A 21733-nucleotide genomic window follows, 5' to 3' on the forward strand; every position below is an offset into this window, starting at 1 on the left:
TTGCACATCCCCTGGTGTCCTCTCCTGCCAGGTATCTCTTTCCAAAAAAGGTTCACTACCTGATGCTCTTATCGGGTCTCTCTACAACATTCACATTCCTCTTAGGCATTACATAATTGTATTTCTTCACTAGCGCAACTTTGTTGACTTCATTCATTACTTGTGCCACTTTCCCCCATACTGACATCCCATATGTGAGGGTTTGTTCAAGCTCCGTCAACCTTTCTTTCAACATCTCTGGCTTGTGGCAATGTTCACTACAGGTTTTCGCCCACTGACATCTGTTATCAGGAGAATTGTACCATATTTACCCTTTTGCTCTTTCTGTAATGTCTTTAGGCTTATGGCAATGATGGTTCCAGGTTTCCACCAACTGACATCTCATATCAGGAGAATTGTAGCATATTTGCCTTTTCTGTTTAATTCTATTTGGTCAGTATTTAAAAATGATTCCAAAATGTTTGTTAACGTATGCGCACGTCCCGGGGCCCCCTACTCGTTTAGGTTGACTCACCAGTGGTTTGTTTCTGCGTCGGTGTGTCAGCCCTTCGCCGACAGAACCACTGCGGTTCTGCAGGACTCTGTCTCTTGCTCCTGCTGCACACAGGCATTCTGGGACTTGGAGTTCAAGGAAGTTTCAACTGATTCCAAGTTGCATAATTGAACAGTTGCATTAATTTACAATCACCAGAAACATTAGATGTTGGATATGTTCTAGGTTTACCATGTACACATAAAGACTGAATAGGATTTTGTTTGAACATAGTAGTTTGAGTTTTATAATTAAATGGTTCTAAACAATGAAAACCTGGCATTACAAAAATCTGGAATTAAGGGAGCTTCCTCGCAAGAAAGAGAATAATACTGCTTCTCTCCTGGTTGAGTCAACACTCTTCCCTGACAGCCATCTCCTCCCATGTGATTCCACCCTCAGAATACCACCCCCAGGGTCAGGGTCAGGATCAGGTAGTGGCTGTCTTCCCCTGGCCACATGGGAGGAGACTTTAGGGTGGGGATCAGTGATGACTCTGTAGGATTCATCACACACCGCAGCCATTGCTGGGGGCAGCACAACCAGATAAAACAAATGACATCTTGAGGTGTGAGGGATTTAAAAAATATAAGTTATTTAAATAAAGGAAATTATTTAATTGTACTTGCATTGCAAAGTGGCTCTTTTAAAAAATGTAGAATGTTCATTTCAAATGATTACTTCAAGTATATATTGTAGTAATAATCAAAACATTACATTTGTCTTGCTGAAAAAAGCACATTACCAACGGTCAGAATAAGCATAAACAATATTTTCTGATAGAATGTTATCATTCTAAGATGAATATTCTGGTACACGCCCATTGTACTCTTTCAAAATAGCACCAAAAGGAAGGGGAAAGAGAAAAATAGCAATAATGTTATTTTCTTGCTGCTTTGCCTAAAATCGAAGAACATTTGGGTGAAATAAATTGTTCTTATTTGACAGGTATGTCTGATAAAATGGCTGCAGGATTAAATCACTAGGTACCTAATGCACACTGGACTTGGTGATCATTTCATTTTTTATAATCCTCACACCAACGTTAAAATGTTTATAACCATGAGCCATATATATATACTCACTTGTACAATATAAAGATATGGATGTCAGAATAAAATGGATGCGGCATCTGTCACTCCACTTGGGTCCTAAATGTATCTTGCTACTTGTATTTGGAGGCATGGCCTCAGTGCGAGTATGTCCATTCCCCAATGCACAGACATCTTAGAGAAGGCTATATTTAAGATATATTGTCAGAACATTTCACTATTTCCTACCACACCACATGTTCCTCAATACATGATCATTTAAGTATGGCACTCAGACGCCCAAACACCTAACTTCCTTCCTATGAGTCTATCTCATTTACCTTGCACATAGTCCGCTTTGGGCTCAGTACCTCTGACAGTCGGCTGGGCAATATCGGACTTTTCTCTCTCTGGAGTGTGTCAGGTTATGGTAGCACCAAATGGCAAATAAGTCTCCACGCTTCAAGTGTACTATGGAGCACATCCCAACCTATCACTCACTGACTAATCTAGATATTTTCTGGTAAGTACTAGACACTGTGAACCCGGGTTGCGCTTAGGAGCATTAAGAATGTACCCTTTCCTGATCAGCATTACGCTTTGATCATTCTACTCTTACTCTAGAGGCAATCTATTTCAAACCAACCCTTACCCTTCATTCCCTTTCCACGTACATCTACTACTGTTGCATCAGCATTTACCTGGATCTCCCGGAATATCTTCTAATGAGACTCCGAAGAATCTGAAATGCAGATGCCAGAGCCAAGGCTAAAAAGATACAAACAGATCCCTGCACACTCAATCAAAAGGAGGAGTCACTTCTAAAGTATATGCATTGCCCACTGCACCTTACAAATGAGGGTGCCCTGAATCCATCACAAATAAACGTACACACTACATGACATTGAGAACACTTCTATCGAGCAATGATGCACTAGCAATTGTGCTAAGCTACCATCAGAAATAGCATGGAAAATATTCATTCTTTCTCCCAGACTCTGCAATACAATGCCCAAACACCTGTGCACAGAAAACCAACCACCTTCAGGAAACTACTAGAAACTGTCTCCACAACCAATAGCAAATGACACGAGCACCAAAATCTACTTAATTTATGCCAGCATGGTCCAGCACCAAAATTCAAATCAACCAAACCCCTACCTGCAGCAATATCATCCCAATGGATGGCATATCTAAAATTCTATGGAAACACATACCAAGTCGACTAAGACCGCTGGGAAAATGAACACTCTTGGACAGATGCCTAGAAACAGATAGGGGTGAGGTGGACCAGAAGTAGCACTCAGACTCGGGGACATCAAGTTCAGGGATTTGTATTATATTATAATTTTGTTTATTTAATACACATTTAGCCTAATCGGCTTTGTATATACATTAAAAACAACATAAAAGCACATACAGTTGAACAGGATTTTTCCATGATTACCACCATCTATTTCATAATTAAATCAGTACATGACCTATTGCTAAAGAACACGATTTAAAATAGGATAAAATTAACATTCAAAATACATCTTAAAAGCAACACATTTTTTATCTGTTCAGTCTAAAATCCCTTTAGATAGGTTATTTAAAATGTCATTGCATTGCCAATACAGTTTTACAATAAAATATATAAAACTTAAATCGTTTCCTTGCATGAATCTAGACCATACGAATCATCTATCATCACAGTCAAACACATTATCGTATGCTTTCAGGTAGTTAGATCTGATCTTGCCTAGACTTACACAATCCACCAGTATGTGTTCTAATCTTTCCAGAGTGTTATTACCACATAGGCGGCACATATGGTGAGTTCTATCTATACCAGAATTTGCACCTGTACACTCGTATACTTCACTGATATTAAATTTATGCAGCAAGTACTGTCAGATAAAACCACTATTGTTGTAGGCCACGATGCATGGAGGCCTGGAGCAATCTGTATTGGACACACGGACACGATTTACGTTGGTTGATGGATGGATCAGATTGTTCTCAATACTATAAGTGATAAGCTTCTGCTTAAGCCAATATTTACGCGACATAAGGGGTAAACCATAATTTGTCAGTCTATACCCTGCAAACCACATTTTATGAATGTTCAATACCTTTACTGTATTTTTACAATGGTCTAAGCTAGTGAAAGCCTTACGATGGCTAACCATGATGGCATCATTCTCTAAATGTAGCAGTCTTTCATAGCATATTGCCACTCTATATGTAAAGTTAGAAAAGCTACACTTCATATCTAACTCCAAGTGTATATATTCAATTGGGAGTGTATGCGGCATTCTAAGCAATTTCAGCAATAGATTAGCATCAAGTTTACGTATTTCATCCTACAGCTTGTGACCCCACACCTCAACCCCATACATCATGACTGATATAATCTTAGTGTTGTATAAAAGTACAATCGTCTCAAGAGAGCAGCCTCCACTTCTGCCAATAAATGCACTAATGGTGTTGGCCATCCTTATGCATTTACATTTTGTTTCTTCCCAATGTGCCTGCCATTTAAGCTGATCATCAACAATTACACCTAAGTATTTATATTGCCCGACCTGTTCCATGGCCTCATCATCAATCTTCCATACAAATGTCATACTTATTGTCTTCTTACCAGAGAATACCATAATCTTACTTTTAGAAATGTTGACATGTAGGCTATTCGTTTTAGCATAATCACCCAATACTTCCAACATATTCTGGGGGCCCCTGGGGGTGTGATCTAACAAAAGTAAGTCATCTGCATAGCCCAGCCAACCAATCCTAGCAGTTCCTACTTTAACCGGATAGTGGGCAGTATTATCAAAGGCAATGTCTAAGTCAGCTAAGTACAGGTTAAAAAGGGTGGCTGCCACCATGCATCCCCGTTTCACACCTCTACTAGTGTTGATTTTGCCAGACAAGGCACCTTGGCCATCCAACCGTACTTTTTTACTTGTATCCTTATACAGGAGCACAATCATCTTCAGCAGGCCTTGCAGTATCTTCCAACCCACTAATTTTCTGCACAGTCTGTTCCGCCTGACTGTCGAATGCAGTGCTAAAATCAATGTATGCGCCATAGACCGCAGTGTTACGTCTTATCCATGCAAACTCGACCGCAGAGTTAAGGTTCAACAAATTGTGGGTCATGTTAGATTTAGCGCTGAAGCCAGTCTGGTTCAGGGGGGAGAATTCGGTTATCTTTATTCCACTGGTGCAGTTCTAGCAACAGCACTGTCAAAAATATTTTCCCCGGTATGTGCAACATTGCCAACATTCGATAATTAGAGGGATAGAACTAAGAACCGCTTTTGTGTATTTGGAAGAATAGGACTCTCCATCTGTAGTGCGTGTGCGAAAAATGAGCTAAAACAACATGGCGCCGGTGCGTGGCCATTTTGGACATTCACTTCGATTACCGCAATGAAAGCCTACGTTTTCGTGCACTCAGTAAGTAAAAATGAATTTATGCAGCGGAGGCAAGGTCACATAATGATGTCAGATGAACTGTGGGGAATAGTTGTTGTATTGTCTGCCGAAGGACGAGCCAGAAAGGGAGTCGGAGCATTCTGCAGGTGCAGTGATAAAGGGTACTGGGAAAGAAGGCAAGGAAGAGAAACTGGGTTTTTCCACTTCTAACTGGAATGTTCCACTCTTGGCTCCTCATGCACATTGTCTGCTATTCAGCCGAGGGCAGTCTGGTTACAGAAGAGGTATTCTTGTTAGGAAGGACAGATAGAACTGGACCCCAGGTGAAGCAATCTCGCTGAGAGAGAGGACGCTCCAAAGCCAAATGTCATTTCTCAGGAAGAGGTTTGAATCCAGGACAAAGGGGAAGGAAAATTTAATTTCATTAAACAGTCGCATTTTACACCAATAGTTCCCACAAACAATTCATCTTATTTGAAGAATTAAAAAAACCTTGGTGTCCTGGGCTGTAACTAGACCACACAGCAACTTAATCAGTGCAGCATCCTCTCATGGGCAAGTATACTGTATGGAGCAATTAATAGCAAATCAATGGAATGTTCTTAATAAAACAGCTACTCCGATGCATCCCTCTGGAGCTGGTTAGCAATTAAGAAAATACATGTTCACGGATCAATATTGCTGCAAGCTATTTAGCTCCAGGTCGTAGCATGAAGAGCCTGGTTATCTGGACACAAACTTGACAAACATTTTCCAGGAGCAACTTTTGACTATCATATAGAAGAGTCGGAGGCCAAACTGAAATGGGTCAGAATAAGTTGTATTTAAACACAAAAGCTCATTTCCGGAGTCAAACCAAAGCGTGGTGCAAGGGCGGTTTTGTCTAAAAACTTCTGACAGTTCATTAATAGCCATTTAAAGTTCACAAATGTTCAGGGTACCACTCACTCAAAGTCTCTGGTTTCTTATGGCTTGTACCCTGCTGGTTCTGGGATACAGCACCTTCTACTGCCTGTATACGCTGTTGTGCGTCTGTAGATGCAATTCTATATTTTCCTTGACATTAAGACACACCCTTGGGTTTGCCTTCTCAAGTTTCCACAGAAGAAGTTAGGAGTAACGTTTCCACCTCTATTAGGCTCCGGGTGTCTCCCATCCACACATACTCTACTCCTACTCTGGTCCTGCTCCTCCTTGATGCCACTCCACATGCATGTTCCTCCTCCCACTCTTGGGTTTAACCCCTTCAGAACAGGGGCTCACCCCTGTCCATGGCTTTGGGCCAAGCTTGTCCTCTCATTCCTTCCTGTTCTTGTTAGCTTCCACTTCGCTAAACTCCCGTACTTCCACCGGCTCCAGATGATATTCTACACCAACCTGCTACGGATGACCTGTATACCACCCATCTCCAGCTTCCACCTCTCTCACCCTCGTCTCTCTGAACTCCATCCATCCAAACCACCATCTCACTTTAACCGCTAACTTGAACCTTCTTCTATAAACATTAACAGGTCTGGGTTGTGAGAGGACTATTTTATACCCTGTTGCGCACTCTCCATATTATCAGCTAGCTTTCTGTGTAACAGACGTGGTATAGGATGGGCAGGCCCCGACATCAAAATTCCACTCCGCCATCTTGGATTTCCTGTCTCCATCTGTTTATGCATGCACATCAGCATCTGTCAACCAATGGGTGGCCAAATCGAGTCTGGGACCAGGGGTCAGTACTGCCAGTACTTGAAGTATTTAAAACGATTTTGGGGGAACTTGACCTTGTACTTATCCAGCCACTGTTTCGGGAGGGCACACCCATTACTGCATGGGGTTGTGGGGCCTTGGGCAATACATTGAAAGGGCTGGTGGCATTTTCCTGCAACATGTGACCCCCCCCATCCCCTGCCCAATGACAGGTGGCTAAGTGAGGGTGAAAAGGGGGGGGAAATCAACCACGTATTGTTCTCCTGGTCCATCATCGACTAGCACAGGGAGGGCCCCAGACACTGTGATCCTACCTCTAGATGTCCTTGGAGTACGGCTGGGGGACTTTCCCACAGTCCCCAAGACAACTGGTCTTACACCAATAACCCTTGTGACATCAATTCTGTGTGTTTGACAATTTGTATGAAGGTACATTATGAAACGTCTACAAGGTGTATAAAGAATATTTGGTCACATACAATGGACAAACTGTTTCAGGTTGCGGCTCTTGTGGGAGTAAACTAAGTGCAAGCTCTTCATTCACCACATGTAGCTCCTGTTAATAGTTTGGTACCTGCTACCGAGGTGCTGTTCTTAGCTGCTGGCAATCAAATCTTTACCGGATTTCAATGCTCCATATTGAAGAGAATACTTTTGCTACCCTCAATCCCCACCTTCTTACATTCCTGCTCTTGACCCTCCCCCAAACATCTATCTGCACCAAAGTTGTCAGAAATACATTACTTGCCCACAGACATTTCTGCTAAATGTTTGGTGCAGAATGATCTTGGGGAGGCAACGCCTTTCTCATGTTAGTGAAATCTCGATCTTTATAAGAATCTAGCGATTTTCACTACGAGATCAGACATTTTATAACCATTAAAAGTGCTCTGCGCAATGAATTGTAGCTCTCAATAGCATGCTTTACTGACAATACATAAAAACAAGATAACGTACTTACCCACATGTTCTGTAAGTAAATACGATAAAACTTTCTTCATCAACTCTTTCGGAAAATGTTACGCAGGTATATTTTTCCCAGTGTCTCATTGCTTGTCTAAATATTGCTCTTTGGCTACCTGAAAAAAGATGAAGTACTTGAGTCTTCTGTTGAAAAAATGCTTACAGCAATTTTAAAGTAGTCTTCACAAACAAACAGGTATGATAGCAATTGCCTTTACAACATTCAGATGTTTCAACAAAAATTGAACTTTGTATATACATAAATGTGGCATAAGTGGATTGTTTAACCCTTTTCTCACGTTAAGTTGGTGAGGAGAGGACAAAAGATGATAAAAAGGTTCTTTTTCGAGGAGGTGCTACAACAGAAAGCAGCCACACAGTAGCTATAATAAGAATCCCTACTGCAGACGTTCAACATGTTTTACACTTTACATATATAGCAAGTCACTTCCCTGATATCAACACGCACACACACAAAAACACACACATCATCAACTTCATACAAAATAACTATTATACAGAATAATATACACTCACCTGTGCATCATAACGATATCATAAGTCGCTGAACGGAACTGTGCCATGAAAAGCACAAGGCCACTACACCAGCCACTCCAATCAAACCTTGTACAGGATCCATAGATTTCGAATTGGCAGTCAAATTCACAGAAGTCATGTGAACGTCAAAGGTGTTTTCCAGAGAAAGTCTGCTAGGGCAATGCAAGGTATCGTTGCCCATGTAAAGTAGGAGCATGCGTTTTCTGGTGCAAATCGGTCAAAGCAATAATAGGGATAATTGCGCTTTGCAACTAGGAGTACAATCTGCAAGGAGGCCGAGAGAGTACCACTACACCTGGTGCAACTCTAGAAGCACTCCAAGCTAGCTTGTGGGATCACCAAATACAATTTGTGTTATTCTGTGAGGTATGTGCAAGTGTTCAAATCTCAATGGCCATAATGGATTCAGGACAATTTAATGTTTGCTCAAAGGTAACCGCTGGCTTCACAAAGAGGATTCTTTAGAGAAAAGAGGATGTTTTGGAGGAAAGATGAGGCCAATGTTGAAAACCGGACCTGTGAATTCCCAAGCACAGGTCAGCGCTACAGAAAGTGATTTTAGATGCAGCTCTCTGGCCAAGATTGGGATGTGGAAGCAAATTCTATCTGTGACTTTTTGATCAAGATCAAGCTGACATTGAATATCTGAGGAAATTAAATATGCATGTGGCTCACTAACAAGAAAAGAACTGGATTGTTCTATTATGAACTGAATTGAATAACTCAACTGACTTAACAGTGCAAGCCATTTAATCATTTAGCCCATGTTTACTTGTTTATCAACTGAGCGGATATCTGCTATACAAACAATTCCTTGTAAATAGCATATTCTAATACTTTATAATGAATTCAGGAATGAAGAGTACGGTGTATGAAATGCAACCATGGACGTTCAAACCTATTGAGCATCTGGTTGTGCATGACTAATCGAAACAGCTGCTGGGTTCATAATTTTGAGTGGATAGGGCCAAACCACAGTTTACAATGTCACGCGGCAGCTATCCTATTGAAGAATATAAATAATTTTGGAGCAGGAAACACTTCATGTTGCCCATTTCTTCTTTTCTGATACTAGTGCGTGCAGAGAGGCCTTCACAATCCTTGATTTGAGTGGACCAAGTGGATTTCCTCAAACTAGAGTGAAGAGAGTTTAGCTTGGTGGACAATGGCAAAAAAGCCAGATGCTGAACGTAATTAACACCATTTGGATGATCATTGTGGGCAGGCACCATCTTTGGAACAACTAACGAATACTGCACACTCAGAGTGTCCTTGAGATCAATAACGAACCACCATTTTTGGAAGAAATATAAACGTACAGACCTTATACTCCCTGCCACACCCCATAAGGTTAAGTGTGGGTAATGCAGAAGTCACCAATGTTCTACATTTTAACTCAAAACATTGCCTTGCATACATTGTAGGGATTTTTGCAGACCGTTGAGTCCACTTCTTGACATCACCCCTAGTGATACGATGAACTAAGGTGCAAGAGACTTCTATCCAGGAGTTATTCTCCAAACTCAGTTTCCCCTTGGAGGCCAAACTTTCTTCTGTTTCTCCATCTGAGGGAGCGTGTGAGTTATGAGTAGATCCACAGACAGCCATTGTCTATGGGATTTGAATTGTTCCTGTGGAGCAGGTAGCCGTTGCAATTTTGATATATTGGTAAAATCCTGCTTGAGGATGAAGAGCCTAAGACGCTGAAGGTATTTGTAAAAATCAGAAGCAAGGGGGACAATAATTTGGCATCTTATGTTATATACATTTAGAGGCACAGTATCTGTGGCAGTATTCTTATTATGAGTTTAGTGGTTCCATGCATTTTATCAGCATTATGTACACAACACTGTATTTGCCTTCCTGTCCCTATGTTTATTTGTAAAAGCTAATTTATTTTTGGAACCACCATTTTCATCTGAAGTACTTTAACTTTCTGGCAATAGGAATTAAACTTTACATTGGGATTACAAACTTCGTCCTTTCCCTGGTGATAGGAACCTATACCTTACCTTCTCTGCTAAAAAGCTAAATGTTTGAAAACACGTATCAGAATTTGCCTCTTCTTGGAGACCTATCTCGGCACTATGTCACACCGTGGAGCTGAACAGAGGACTAAAAACGAGATTCAGTGTTGAACAAATAAGGTTTATTGCCATGAAAACACTAGTGTAGGCACAAAGGTGAAATCGTAGTTATATGTGTCTCCATAAAATTGAGTGAGTGTGCAAGGAGAAGCAAAGTGCAGGGAATATCCATAAGGCTTAGTGACAGTCTCTCTCAGTTTTGTTAAACTGAGCACAATCGCACAACATCAGTTTTGGTATAAGAATGGATTTCTCGTTCAAGTGACACCAAGTCTTCTACAGCTCCCTGGGCCTGGTTTTCTGAGATCCCAAGCAAAGCAAAGTCTTTCACAGTTCTCTTGGTCTTTGTGCCCGAGACCCTCAAGCAAACAGTCTCCCACAGTTTTCATGGGTACAATACTACTGAAACACTTTAGTGGATAAGGTTGATGATTGATGGTTCCTTTCAGTTGCAGATGACCATTAAATTATTATCCAGTCTCTGGTATTACGCAGGCTGCCATTGTCAAAGCCATTGCCAAGGACAATTTCACATGTATAGAACTTGTCGCTGGTGGGCAGATCACACCAGTCTTTTCCTGTGATTTCGATTTTGCTGGATCGCACTACAGATTCTGCTCTCTCAAGAGCTTTCTCCAACCGGGAGAAACCCAATGAGCTTAAGTTCCACAAGGAGCCTCCAGGGCTGCACCGTTTGGCTCGCCATTGCTTCGCAAGTATTTTTTTACTCAAGTTTTTCTGAGTAGGAAGCACATATGGATCAGACAGGAACCAAACATGGAAATGTTTTTATAAACAGGTATTTCTTCATGGTTACAAGAACAAACTAATTAATTTTTTGGGCCAAAATGTGCAGAAGGTACTTAATCGTGGTCATGACAGTCGTTCCAAAGTCATAGATCACTGCCTCTCTAAAAATGTTTAAAAAAAGTCCAAAGCAAAAATATCTTTCATTTCTTGTTAAGACCTAGTCCTGGCCCTCTCCCTGCAGCCTTTTCAAAGAAAACCAAAAGTAGGGGCTCAGTACAAGCATGACAAATTTCAGGAAGATTATTTTATGAGCTTGCCATTTCAGCGCGTAAGTAAAGTCTCCAGCAGGTGTAGCCTCCATGGCGATGTTCTCGTTTAGAAAGAGGATTGTGGGGAAGCAGTCTCCTCCTAGATCACAAATAATGCTGGAGCCTGTCGTTGGTGCCATACTCTAGTATGGCCTTAATTTAAGGTCCAGGGCCACAGGAAGACAAGAGGACACCCTACATTCATTACAGAGTCCTCTCTAGGCTCCTGGTCGCTGTCTTTGCCAATTCAGGATGCAGTAGCATTACTATGGTGTACCCTGCTCCATATTTGTTCTTTGACTCTCAGATCCAGGGGGGTAACATCCAGAATGGCTCCTGATCCTCTCATATCCCAAATACAGCCTGAGAGGGACCTAAAGGGGAAGCATGGTGTCACAAGTATGAGACACAAAAGGTACAATTTGTAAAACCTTTTTAATGTTTCTGGGGTTGGAAAACTCCTTTCTCTGCCCTATAACTAAGATGAGAGTAGTCTCAACCATCAGTCAATAACCAAACCAGTCCTAGCTGAATCTGTCAAATCAAAATGGCCTATGCTAGCAAAACCTAATGCCTGCCCTACCTCTTGTACAAAACATGTATAAAAGGAGAAATGTATGCAAAGGAAAATTCAGTGTTCAAATTAATAAAGGTGATTGAATCAGCTCTCCTCCCCACGTTAGACCCCACAGAGTAGGGCAGTCCTTGTAGGCAGGATGACACATTCTGGCTCAGATTCTTAGTTCAATAAACAGTTCCAAAACGTGGATCGAGGCCCGCCTGGCCTTCCACGTTAAAGTCTCTCTTTCAGACCTTCAAATAATATTTCAACGCAAAGTTCCCATAGGTCCCTCTCTGTCAGGCTCAGACCTTTCAGTACAAAGATCAATACAACTTGCAACGGGGCTCCCTTCCACAAGCTTAATTCACTTCGGTATCCCTCAGCCAGGCTCAGACCACTTTCGGGTGTCGAAGAAGTTTGAATGTGCATGGCTTTCTTTACAGACCTCTGTAGGACCACTTGGACTAAAAGTTCAATAACAATGCACCTTTCACAGAGACTTTCGAGTGGGCTACTTCCCTTTCGTCCTGACCACTCCGTTACTCAGCATCGCCGATTTCACAGCTGTTTTTAGTTCAAAGTTCTTTCACAGGTCTGCCTTTCCTTGCATCTCATCCACACGCGTGCAGTCTTCACTTGCAATTAAATATTACTGCTTCAAACTTTCTTTAACACACACCAGTCTCTCAAGTCGCTTGCCAACTCACTTGGCTGTGTGCATATCTTTCTTGGTTTTATGATCTCCAATTCATGAGTCAAGGTTAGTACCACATGCTTGGCCTCGCCGACTCGGTCGTTCACCCAGGAGGGTCGCTGGCATCCTTGAAACAACGCCTTCTTCACTTGGGGGATCTGGCCTTCTCCACGTGGCTTTCACGGCCTGTCGGAGGCAATGACTTCTAGTAGGGAACTCTTAGGGTTTTCGACCCGCTACTCTCGTCCCTTGGTCTGTCGCTTTGTTCCAGTAAGTTTGCCTTCACCCTGGAAGTCCTGCTCGTACTCTGCCTTGCTCTGAGTGTGTCTTTAGGTTCTGCCTTTTATCCGTGTGGAGAGAGCTAATTGGTATCAGGTGTATATACTTGAAGTCAAGTGCCTGACCCGATTAACAGGACATGTCCAGTACGATGTATAAGAGTTAGTCTTGTTCCTCTCAGTCACCCTCTTCCTTGGTCCAGTGTTTGTGTGTAAAAAGAAAAAAGGGGGAGGGGATTGAGACCTCAGAGAATCCTACAAAATAGGATGAGGTAGATTAACAAAAAATTGGGAAATACTGCATCTCACCATCGGCTGCCTCACCCCAACTCCCTGAAAACCCCTCACCCAAGTGATTCTTACGCACTGGTCTACGACAGGGTCTGGATCCAAAGGCGATGGCTGTGCTCTAGCCATCTGAGAGAGAGATCCCCCAGGGACTAGCAGATGAGATACCCCTCTGGTTTCTCACAGACCCCAGCCCTTCAATGGAAGAAACCTGCAACATTCAAACAGAGATCCTGTCCAATCATGGACAGCCACCCACATCTGCCCAGTAATAAAACAGACTCTTGCTGGCATGAGTGTTGGTGCCAGAAAGTCCAGATGCTCAATCCCAGCAAGTTCAGGCACATAAAACACTGGCCAGGTGTCTGTTTGACGGCTCCTGTGAAGGTAGGACTATATGTGGCTGTTTCGGACCTGAGAAGGGAAGAGGCTGGACAACAAAGGGGATACAAGAACAAAGAAGGTATTACCCAAATAGTTCGAACACAATTGTTCGAATTACCGAATTGACCGAAAGTCGAGGGTCCGAATTGACCTTTGCACAATTGACCGCACATATATAAATATATATATTTATTGGTTTGGATATATATATATATATATATATATATATATATATATATATATATATATATATATATATATATATATATAAAATGGGGGTTGCGGGGGGTTTCCCCCCGCATATATGTAACAATTGACCTTCACAATTCGGTCAATTGTGCAAAGGTCAATTGTAATTCGAACAATTGTAGTTCAAACAATTCGTATACATCCAAAACGAACAGGCCTAGACCAGGAGTTGAAGCCATTTTGAATATATGGTACCCAAAAAGGCAATCCTACACTAAAAAAAGGGTGCACTGTAGTACACCTGGCAGAGCACAAATCGGTTCATTGCAGCCAGGTGTTTAATGTGCATCACAAAAGTAACTGCAATCTTACTTACAGAAAAAAGGAGCACAATATGTCCCAGCAGTGCTCTACATAAGGTGGCTTGTGCTGCCATGTAAAATCAATCGTCAAAGGAAAATGGGAAAGCCTCTCTGCACTGGTAGCGATAGGGGCTGAACAGGGTACCCCAAACAAAGTGAGTTGAGCAAGTAAATGAGGAGGAAGGACCTCACTCAACCTAAAAATCAGGCAGGGTGCAGACTATTAGCCAACATGCTGGGGGACTATTGGAGGTAAATGGAGAAATGCTGCATAAAGAACATATTTCCTAACATTTATCATTACCTGGTTTGTGGTGGCACGGTCAGACAAATGACTATCCCATGGCTTTCACTGCCTCTCATTTGGGCAAGTGTTCTTTATCATAGTTTGCGGCCTAACCTTTTCCATCAGGTTGGATTATGGCTCTCGACTAGCTTTTCCATCATCTCTACCAGCTTCTCTGGAGTATGTAGGGCTAGGCCTACAAATCCCAGGACCCCAAGTATTTCCACTGCATTAGCCTTGCCACCATGCCTTCTCAGCAGCTTCAACCCCTCGGGTACCTCCTTCTACCTCCCCAAGACCCCACAGTGACTCTCATCCCACTTACCAACCTCAGACATAACTTCCTCACATCTACAGCTCATGAACAGGTCTGTCTAAGACATCTTAGAAATTAGCTTTATTTCATCAGAAAATCCTGCATATTATTCATTATAACAGGTTAATTTATTCTATTGATAATCCAAGTCTTCATGACCCCCCCTTTAGTCATATGTCGTGCGTACCAATTCAAATAAAAGATTGAGTGTTTAATAATGCACATGTTTTAGAGCGTTGCTAATCTCATCCCAGGATTAAGAAGTAATCAGTATATTCTCCCCTATGCTTCATTTATGCAATACTTCCTGTGATTCGTAGAGTGGGCTACCAACATTAAATGTAAATTCCTATTACAATACAGAAGGATAGAATCTAACCCCTTAACATCAATTCTAGAACCCAGGATCAGTGGCTGGGCAGTCCCCCACTGTAGGGCCTCAACCTCAAAAAGCCATCTAGGAGTCAATCTCCACATGTAATATTAAAATTCAGATCAAACAACGTTTTCCCAATTTGCGGGAGTAGAACAAGTTACTTCTTACCTGGTAACGTTCTTTCGATTGGATGTTCCTCCAACGTATTCCTCATCTTAGATGTATTCCATCCAGCTTTGCTGCTCTTTGGAAATTTTTTCGGCAGAGGGCGCCGTGCATCAATGTCGTCGATTCGATAGTCCCTCGAGGGCCTCCGTCGAGGGTGATGTCATCGGGTGTATAAGTTGCATGCGCGGCGCCCGTTGGCCTCAGTTCTGTTTTTCCCCTCTTTTGTATCTTTGATCTTGTACTGTGTAGATTGTGCCGACAGACAGGTATCAGCCTTGCGAGATTTGAGATGGCAATAACCCGGAAAAAATCTACAGAGGGGTAGGTTGCGAGGGCGATGAGGAATACGTTGGAGGAACATCCAATCCAAAGAACGTTACCAGGTAAGAAGTAACTTGTTCTTCAGGTGGATTGTGTCCTCCAACATATTCCTCATCTTAGATATGCTCCCAAAGCAGCATTTTGCATAGTTCCTCTGGAGGAGGGGTCAGATTGTTTTTAACTGCCCTTAGATGGCAGAGTAAAGCACTGCTTTTCCAAAAGTTAGCTCCCTAGACTGGGAAGCATCCAGGTTATAGAATTTTGAGAAGGTGTGAAGCGAAGACCAAGTTGCTGCTTCGCAAATGTACCTTATAGGGACACCTCTTTGAAGGGCTGTGGAAGAAGCGATGCCTCTGGTGGAATGAGCTCCTAACCCTTCAGGTGGGTCTTTTTGTGCTAGTCTGTAGCATTCTGAAATGCAAAGCACAATCCAGCGCGAAATTGTTTGTTTTGTTACTGATTGACCCAGCTTTCTTCCAGTGTAGCCTATAAACAACTGGTTGTCCACTCTAAGTCTAGAAAGCCTAGAGATGTAAAAGCTTAAAGCTCTTTTGGGGTCTAGTCTGTGTAGTCTTTCTTCCTCCTTAGAAGGATGAGGTGGAGCATAAGAATGAGGGTAAAAAAATGTCTGATTTAAATGAAAATCAGATATTACCTTCGGTAAAAATGATGGTTTAACCCTCAACACAACCCTGTCCTTATGGAACACAGTATAGGGTGGCCCAGAAGATAGTGCCTGCAATTCGCTCACTCTTCTTGCTGATGTTAGAGCAACTAAAAATGCTGTTTTCCATGTTAATAATCTTAATGGACACGTGTGCATAGGCTCAAAAGGGGCACACATTAAGAATTGTAATACCAAATTTAGATCCCAAATCGGTACTTGAAATGGGTGAGGAGGAAACACATTAGTGAGACCTTTTATGAATTTTGTTATCAAAGGAATTTTGAAGTAGGAGCATTCTTCCGATGAGCGCTTGAAGATGGAAAGCGCCGCAAGGTAAGCTTTTATTGTTCCGATATTCAGACCTCTATGTGCTAGGGTCAGAAGGAAAGATAGTACTTCCGGAATAGAACATAGAAAAGGATCAACATTCTTTTCCCTGCACCAGTTGCAAAACTTTTCCCAACGGCAACGGTACAGAGACTTTGTTGCTGGCCTTCTTGCCGAAAGCAACACCTCCATAACATCATCTGGAAGGTTCCAATACCTATATCTCAGCCTTTCAGATACCAAGCATGAAGGTTGAGTGTTCTGACCTCTGGGTGGAGAACCTGACCTTCCATTTGAGAGAGAAGGTTCTCTCTCTGAGGAAGACGTACTGGAGAACAGATGGACATATCTAGAAGGTCCGGATACCACGTTCTCCTGGCCCAATGCGGGGCAATTAGGATCATGAGGTTCCCGAAGCGTCTCAGCCTCCTGATGACCTGAGGAATGATGGGACTGGAGGGAACGCATACAATAGTGGGAAATTCACTCCACCACAAACGCGTCCCCCAGGGCTCCTCTCGGGGGAAATTCCCTTGAGCAATACCTTTTGCATTTTCAGTTGGTACTGGTTGCAAATAGGTCTACCTGAGGGGTTCCCCAAAGGGCGAAGATCTCTTGAATTACTTCCTGAGCCAATTCCCATTCGTGGGACACCGTGCTCTGCCTGCTCAGAGCATCTGCCGTCATATTCTCTTCCCCGGCTAGATGAATTGCTGTTAAAGAGATTCCCTCTTGAATCGCCCAATACCAGAGCTGCATTGCCTCTCTGCATAGGGGTAGTGACCCCACACCTCCTCTTTTGTTTAGGTAGTGCATCGCCACTGTGTTGTCCGTCATTATCAGGACATTCTTTCCCCTGACAGATGGCAGGAAGGCCTTCAGCGCTAGTCTGATTGCCCTCAGCTCCAAAAGGTTGATATGTAGTTTGGACTCCGATGGAGACCAGCGACCGTTTATTGTCAAATCGTTGGCATGTGCTCCCCACCCCAGGAGTGAGGCGTCCGTCACTACTGTGACCTCCGGCCATAGTTGCCAAAAGGGTTCTCCCTTTAAGATGTTCTCTGCACAGGTCCACCATAGAAGGTCTTGTCTGACCTTGTTCGGAATCTGAAGAAGATCCGTCATTTGACCCGAGAACTGGGACCACTGAGTCTTTAGGGCCCATTGAAGGGATCTCATCCTCAAGCGTGCCTCTGACACCAGACAAATGTAGGATGCCATGAGGCCGAGCAACCGTAGCAAGTCGTAAGCCTGGAGATTTTGGGCACTTTGGAATTTTGAAACCATCTGAAGAATGTCTAGAGCCCTCATCTTGGGAGGCGAGCTCTTTCCCAAGGATGTGTCTAATACAGCTCCTATGTATTGAAGCTGTTGGGAAGGTGTCATTTAAGACTTCTTTAAGTTGAAGGAGAAGCCAAGTTTTTGGAGGAAGTGGCAGGTGACTTTCAGATGATCCAAAGCTTGCTCGGCAGAGCGCGCTCTGATCAGCCAGTCGTCCAGGTAGGGGTAGACATGAATCCCCCCTCTCCTGAGGTTCGCTGCCATCACTACCATTAACTTGGTGAAGACCCTCGGGGCAGAGGTCAACCCGAATGGCAGGACTCGAAACTGATAGTGTGAGTCGCCAACAACGAACCTCAGGTATTTTCTGTGCTTGAGATGAATCGGCATATGAAAATAAGCATCCTGGAGGACCAATGACACCAACCAGTCCTGGAGTTGAAGGGCCTGAAGGATCTGAGAAAGAGTAACCATCTTGAACTTGTCCTTCCTGAGGAACTTGTTCAAGCTTCTTAAGTCCAAGATGGGTCTCAGTCCTCCGTCCTTTTTGGGGATCGAAAAATACGGGGAGTACCAACCCTTGTTCCGCTCCCCTGCCGGTACTGGTTCTATGGCACCTTTCTCCAGCAGGGTTAGAACTTCCTGCAGTAGGAGCGGATTTGAAAACTTCAACGGGTGTCTCCCTTGTGGATTGCTTTGAGGTTGCTTTAGAAAAGGAAGGCAATAGCCTTGGGCTATTATTTCTAGAGCCCAATCTGAAGTAATAGCTCACCATTCTTGCAGATGCTGCGACAGCCTGCCTCCTACAGGTGTTTTGTGGTGCAAGTCCTCAAAGCGGTTTTGTGGCGGATGTTGCAGCCGCTGATGGCAAAGAGGCTGCAGCTGGAGCTGGCTTAGCACGTTTTCCTCGTCCACCACGAGTGGCTTTTCTTTGGCCCCTTTGACTGGCCATTCCTCTCGTCTTCCCGTATGAGGTATAATAACAATAGGATCGTCCCCTCCATGATTGTCCTTGCGCACAAAAAGGCTGAGGTTGCCTAATAGCAACTCCTAAAGATTTGGCCGCTGCTTTTGAGGTCTGCAACCTCTCAAGGCTCTCGTCAGCCTTGTTGACAAAAAGGTGAGACCCGTCAAAAGGCATGTTCAGGAGGCGGTTCTGTACGTCCGGTGCAAAACCCGACTTCCGTAACCACGCAAACCTACGCATTACCATGCTAGTGCCCATGGACCTGCTTACACTATCCGCAGTGTCCAATCCAGATTGACGGGATTCCTGCATGGCCTCCTTTCCATCTCTAACGATGGCTAGGAAATCTTCCCTTTCTTCCCCTTCTGGTATGTGCTCCGCCGCCATTGCGATGCACTCCCACATAGTGTACGAAAATGTTGCCATGGCACATGTGGAGTTGCCAGATTTTAATGCCATGCTTCCGGCTGAAAATACCTTCCGTGCCCAACCATCCACACGCTTATCGTCCCTGTTTGGAGGGATAGACGGGTACGCAAGTTTGTTGGAAGCTGTGGCTACCTGTATGACCAAACTCTCGGGAGTTGGATGTTTTGACAGATAGCCGGGGTCGCTACTGGCTGGGCGGTATTTTGATGCTAGGGATTTATTCACCGGAGGAATAGAATCCAGAGTTTCCCAATTCTTGGCCACCCTGTTTTGTAAGGCTACATGAAAAGGTAAAACTGGGTCTTCAGTGGGACCATGATCCAATATGTCTGTCAAATCGTCCTGGACGAATTGGGCTGTTGGTTTTGCCCATCCCAAGTAGTCTACCACCTTTGTCATTAATTGACGATAAGATGGACTGGCATGCTCTCCTGGATCTGGTCTACCAAAATCATTCTCAGGAGAGGCATCAATGCCACTTGCATTATGTAAGGACTCCACCAAATCCTTCATCCTGCTTTCTTCCGGTATTAAGCATTCTGGGACATTTTGGGTGCCATATTCCAACCCAAAAGGTACAACTTCCTCTTCGGATCTCTCCTGATCCTCAAAAATTGAGGTCAAGGATTTGAAAAACTCCTTCCTAGGGAGAGGCTTGAAAACCTTCTCTGGGAGAGGAGGAGGAGGAGGTGTAATACTAGATTTTGAAGAAGATGCATGTCTTGCAGTTTTCTCCTTCTCCTTTTCTATCTGCCCTGGCTTGGTTGGAGCCTTTGGCGCCGAAGGTTTCGGCGTCGATAACATCGTGGTCGTCAACAGGGTCTGCTTCGAGGGCGTCGAGGCAGCCTTCGACAGTTTCCCCTTCGAGGTGTGGAAGGTCTCAGACGGCATCAGTGACCTCGAGCGGTCGACTCGACTCGAGCGTTTTTCACTCGGCGTCCTGGAAGGTTCTCTATCCTTCCTTTTGCGATCACCCGGGCTCGAGGGCGTGCAAGTGTCGGAGCGATGACGCTCCCGGCCAGCTTCCGAAGAAGGTGCGGACTGACGCTTTGCTTTCTCCTCAAACACCTCCATCATTTTGACCCTAAATGCTTCCCACTCTTCGGAAGACGAATGTTTTGTGGGGCATTTCATTTTCGGAGACTCGTCTGACGACGAGGTAGAGGGAGATCTATGGCGTCCTTTCTTCGACTTTTTCTACGAAGACGATGAGCGATGAGAATCGCTTCGAGATCTGGATCTATGCCTTTCACGTCGAGGAGACTTTTCCCCATGGGGTCTCGACTCAACGCTAGAGGCTTTCCGATCCTTCCGACCTACCTGTGGCTTTCCTCTCCTTTCTCGCAAGGCCTTTCCCGTCATCGCCCGACACTTCGAACATGCCTCCATGTTGTGGCCTTCCCCGAGACACCACAAACACTCGCAGTGCGGGTCCGTGATCGACATTTTTGAGCCACACGACTTGCATTTCTTAAAACCTGATCTCGGGGTCGTGGTCGGCGTCGATGACGAGGACATTATTTCTTCTCGTAATATTATATTTCCTGACAGAACTCGAGGCGCGCCGAATGTCCGAAGCAACGTACTGCGGAAAAACAGAACTGAGGCCAACGGGCGCCACGCGTGCTACTTATACACTCGATGACGTCACCCTCGACGGAGGCCCTCGAGGGACTATCGACTCGACGACATTGACGCACGGCGCCCTCTGCCGAAAAAATTTCTGAAGAGCAGCAAAGCTGGATGGAATACATCTAAGATGAGGAATACGTTGGAGGACACAATCCACTCTAAAGACAGAATCTGAGATAATACATTCTGTAAACCTGGGTGCCAAGAAGAAACTTTTCTTTTTGTGACTTGTTTATAAAAGTTAACTGTGCCCACTGGTTTCCGGTCTTGTGTGAACAGCGATGTAATAATTACCAGAAGGCTTGAATACTATTTAACTACACAGCGTCGTCGGGTAGATAGTCACATACATAAACCACTCAAATTACGGCCTCCCTTATTTGATGTTGCTTTAACCAATATATTAAAAACTTAAAATGGACAGGGAGTACACCTTTACCTCTTGAAATAAAATGACATTAGAACTTACAAATGGGATCCGTTCTGTATTGTCACATTTGCTTTTGACTTCTGCTATGTTCTAGAACATCTTAAGTCAGTGTAATAGAGCAGAACAGAGAAACGCCAGACACTAAACGACTTGCTCCTTGGAGTCAACCATTATCTCCCAGTATGTTGAAAATTTCAAACCTGCTTTCAAGAGCAATCGAGGTAAGCCTAACTGTACATTTAATGCAGGAGTTGCTTCCCTGCTCTGGGGTTGCTGCATTACCCAAGTACTCATACTTCGTTTTCTTTCCAAAAAAAAGTTTAAAGAGTGCTTCTTTATATCACCCCTTTATTCGTCAAGACAAAAGCAGAGTGATAAGGAATCTGTTGCAGAACATCAGGACGACACAGATAAGGTCACTCTCAT

General features: G+C 43.7%; 1 protein-coding gene across 1 annotated transcript in view; it reads right to left on the reverse strand.

Moving 5' to 3' along the window:
* The window catches only part of TLL2 (tolloid like 2), a 1535386-nt gene that overhangs the window by 1248886 nt on the left and 264767 nt on the right, over positions 1–21733 (reverse strand). Inside the window, exon 3 of the mRNA XM_069610570.1 lies at positions 7646–7763. Coding sequence (XP_069466671.1) covers positions 7646–7763 — 118 coding nt within the window. The remainder of the gene's footprint in view (positions 1–7645; positions 7764–21733) is intronic.

Source organism: Ambystoma mexicanum, chromosome 8 (assembly GCF_040938575.1).
Source record: "Ambystoma mexicanum isolate Mex_15411 chromosome 8, UKY_AmexF1_1, whole genome shotgun sequence".
Lineage (NCBI taxonomy): Eukaryota > Metazoa > Chordata > Amphibia > Caudata > Ambystomatidae > Ambystoma > Ambystoma mexicanum.